Source organism: Propithecus coquereli, unplaced genomic scaffold (genome assembly GCF_000956105.1).
Source record: "Propithecus coquereli isolate 6110/MARCELLA unplaced genomic scaffold, Pcoq_1.0 Scaffold230, whole genome shotgun sequence".
Classification (NCBI taxonomy): Eukaryota; Metazoa; Chordata; class Mammalia; order Primates; family Indriidae; genus Propithecus; species Propithecus coquereli.
In genome coordinates this window covers 843,756-847,541 of record NW_012147842.1, presented here as the reverse complement: position 1 = coordinate 847,541, position 3,786 = coordinate 843,756, and the positions used below count along the sequence as shown (strand labels likewise).

The window sequence follows — 3,786 nt, the reverse complement described above, 5'->3', positions numbered from 1 at the left end:
TAAAGATATTTTTATTTCTCTAAAATTGAGCTCCTAGTTCCTCTGCTTCTCTAGGTTTACTGTGTAGATTAAATTAAAAAAAGGGATAATGTCGTTGAATTTCTCATATTTTGGCCGTAGCCCTTAGAGAGTAAGGCAGCTGCTGATTCATACTGCCCACTTACACCTTTGCCATAAATGCTTCCCAGAGCTTTTCAGTTCTCAGATCCATGCCTGACCAGGTTTTTTTTTTTTTGAGACAAGAGTCTTGCTCTATCGTCCGGGTTAGAGTGCAGTGGCATCATCATAGCTCACAGCAACCTCAAACTCCTGGGCTTAAAGCGATCCTCCTGCCTCCCGAGTAGCTAGGCCTACAGGTATACACCATCACACTCAGCTACTTTTTAAAATATTTTTGTAGAGATGAGTTCTTGCTATTGTCCAGGCTGTTCTCAAACTCTTGGCCTCAAGTGATCCTCCCACCTCGGCATCCTGAAGTGCTAGGCTTACAGGTGTGAGCCACCATGCCCAGCTCTGACTAGGCTTTTCAAATAAAGTTCTAACGAAGGAGGCAAAGAACTAGACTGCTAGAGAATAATCCAAGTAAACAAGTAACTAGAAGCCACACTCGGGGAAGAATAATGTGTCTTTGCAACTGGTGAACTGGGCCTTATTTCTGTCATTGGCCCATGTAATCCACAGTGTAAGGAAAACTAACAGTCTAGATTATCCTTTCACCTTTCATCCTCCCCAATCCTATCCCTCAACCCTTCATTCGGTTTTTTTTTTTTTTTTTTTTATTTTTTTTTTTAGGGGCCGGGGTTTTGGTTTTTTTGCCCGGGTTGGGTTGCGGTGGTTTTTCCCAGTTTTGTTTTTGGCCCTTTTCGGCTTCAACCCCTGGGCTCAAGTGATCCTCCTGCCTCAGCCTCCTGAATAGCTGGGACTACATGTGCATGGCCCACACCTGGCTCATGAATTCTTTTTCCTCTTCGGGGTTGCCGGGGATATTCAGGTTTAACCAGATTTTACTTGTATAGAAATATGGATGGGGAACCTGCGGCCTTGGGGCCACTTGTGGTTTTCTGGATCCTTGAGTGCAGCCTTTTGACTGGATCCAAATTTTATAGAACAAATCCTTTTAATAAAACTCCTGGACTGAAGCTATCCTCCCACCTCAGCCTCCTAAGGAGTTAGGATTACAGGTGCGAGCCACCACCCCAGCTCTAGTTATGGCTAACTTAAGCAAAAATAAATTTATTATTAGGACATAGAATGACTGGAAGGTTAGCAAACCTTCAGGGACTGGGAAGCATTTACTTGTACTAAGAACCATCTGATTCGGAAGCTGCTACCCTTCCTTGTTCCTCTGCTGAAGTTCAAATTTCAGGAAGAAAGCATTTTCTGGCTGAACTTGAGTCACCTTCATATGCCTTAATTAAGGGAGAACAAGATAGCTACTTATTTCCAGTGGGTAACGGGTAATTACTTAACAGAGAATTGACACACGGTCAAGTAGAAAGGAGAAATTAGACACGTGGATAGGTAAAACTATGGTCATTCAGTAAGTCATTGAAGTGAGATACTGACATGATGTTTTGGAGATCAGGAAATACACAGTAATCTCCATTAAATTCCAATTGAGCCTTCCCTTACTCTCTCTTTATACAGGTAACACTCCCAAACCTTTTCAGCGTCATTGATTATTTTGTGAAGGAGACTCGAGGAAATTTAAGACCATTTATATATTCAACTGATGAAAATCTTGGTATGTTCTTCACTTCATTGCTGTATTAAGGAAAATAAAACAAAGCCCCCAAAACCCTGCATATGATTTGTAATACCAGCCAGGTAGGAACTGTAGTTCAGCCTTTATCTTTATTCATTTGGAAATCATTTTGTCACTGAGTCTGTGAAAACAAGAGAGTACCAACATACATTGTGAATAGAACATGGATCTATTCTAGAGAATGAAAAACCCTGAGGCATGCATGTATTGTGACTATTAACTTCATGCCATCATTCTACTTGGCTTTATCAAACAAGTTCAGAGATAGGAGAAAACCATAATAATATAGATTAGTGAGAACCAAACAGATTTAAAGGGGTGATCTGTCAACAATGTTAGATGCTCCAGATGGGATAAAATAAATGAGGATTAAGGAGAAACTATAGAAATTGGTCATTAGGCATAGATGATTTGAGAGAGAGAAGTTTTAGTCCGTTATAAAGACGGAAGTCACATTGCAGGATAACAAGGAATGAGTGGGTGGGAAGGAACTACAGATAAAGATTGTAGTTAGGACAATCTACAGAATCTGTGGGCTCTGTGTTCATAAATCAAGAATTTGAAAAATAGTTATGATAGATCATTAAACCAAGTTTGGGGCCCTGTGCAACTGCACAGTTCACACGCCCATGAAACTGATGCTGTTTACAGTCCAATTCTTGGCACGTGGGCAAGATAGAAAGACACACAAGCAAGAAAATAAACTCACATTGAAAATAAATAAAACCTTGTTCTGTGATACTGGTTCTTTAACTAATCAAGTTTTTCCATCGACAATTTCTAGGACAAGAACCCAACATGGAAGGGAGAAGTGAGAAGCTGGAAGAAAAATCCACACGTCACATGAAATAAAATGTGAAAAGTACTCCTTCATGTATCTTGGTAATTTTTATTTTCAAAGGAAGATCTTACTTTTAGAGAATTACCTCTATACTCCTGATCCTGATGACCAAGTCAGGATCCCGAACAGCTGGGACTACAGTCACCAGGACACTGGAATTAAACATTGTAACATACAATTTCATTATCTTATCAGAATGAAATCAATTCACTGAGAAACCACAGACTATGGCTGTGGGGGTAACTTCTAGTATATGTATTCCCATGCACTGATAAAAGTTGAAAACATAGTACTTTCTAGAAAGAGTTTTTATTTTCCTAGGCTTCAAGTGAATACATTTCCCCTATACAACTTCCACAGCAGATTCTCTAGTTTTCCTAAACCCTACCAATCCCAAAAAACCCACTAGGTTTTGCTGAAATCTGATTTGAGCAATTTATCAAATATAAGTCATTTTAATTATCAAGTTAGAAGTCAGAGACATGAAATGTACTCAGAGAAGCCCTTTTCCAATAGAAATAGTCTATGCCACATTTTTTGTTACTGGAAATAAATGAAATTTATCCATTTCCATGTTTTTCTATGATAACATCTTTTTGCTAGCTCAAGATGAACTCATAACTCCTTACAAAGATGGCAAAAGACTGTATCATCACCTTATTTCACAAGTACAACACAGTATGAGCCTGATTATAAACACTTAGAGTTCCTTAAAAATACTAATCCCTTAGCCCCAGACTACATTTACTGAATCAGAATCTCAGGGATATTTTAAAAATTTATGTATTATTTTAATTATTATTATTTTTTTTAGAGACAGGGTCTCTGTTGTCCAGGCTGGAATGCAGTGGTGCGATCATAGCTCACTGCAGCCTTGAACTCCTGGGCTCAAGAGATCCTGCTGCCTAAGCTTCCAGAGTAGCTCGGACTACAATTGCATGCCACCATGCCTGCATTGGGATATTTTTTCATAAGTATTTTTTTCTTCATAAAAAAACTTCTAAATTGATTTTGATGATCATTCAATTTGGGAATCACCGACACAATCAACTAAGAATGAAAAGATACAGCCCATATCCTACAGACAACGACCATGTGAGACACAGAAGATGGTCATCTACAAGTCAAGGAGAGAGACCTCAGAAAAAAATCAACCTGACCAACACCTGATCTCAAACTT

At 39.0% G+C, this 3,786-nt stretch overlaps 1 protein-coding gene across 1 annotated transcript in view; it reads left to right on the top strand.

Moving 5' to 3' along the window:
* STAP1 (signal transducing adaptor family member 1) overlaps positions 1–2,612 on the top strand; it is a 60,455-nt gene extending 57,843 nt beyond the window's left edge. The window contains 3 exon segments of the mRNA XM_012645339.1: positions 1,648–1,744; positions 2,550–2,587; positions 2,589–2,612. Coding sequence (XP_012500793.1) covers positions 1,648–1,744; positions 2,550–2,587; positions 2,589–2,612 — 159 coding nt within the window.
* Positions 2,613–3,786: the final 1,174 nt, after the last annotated feature.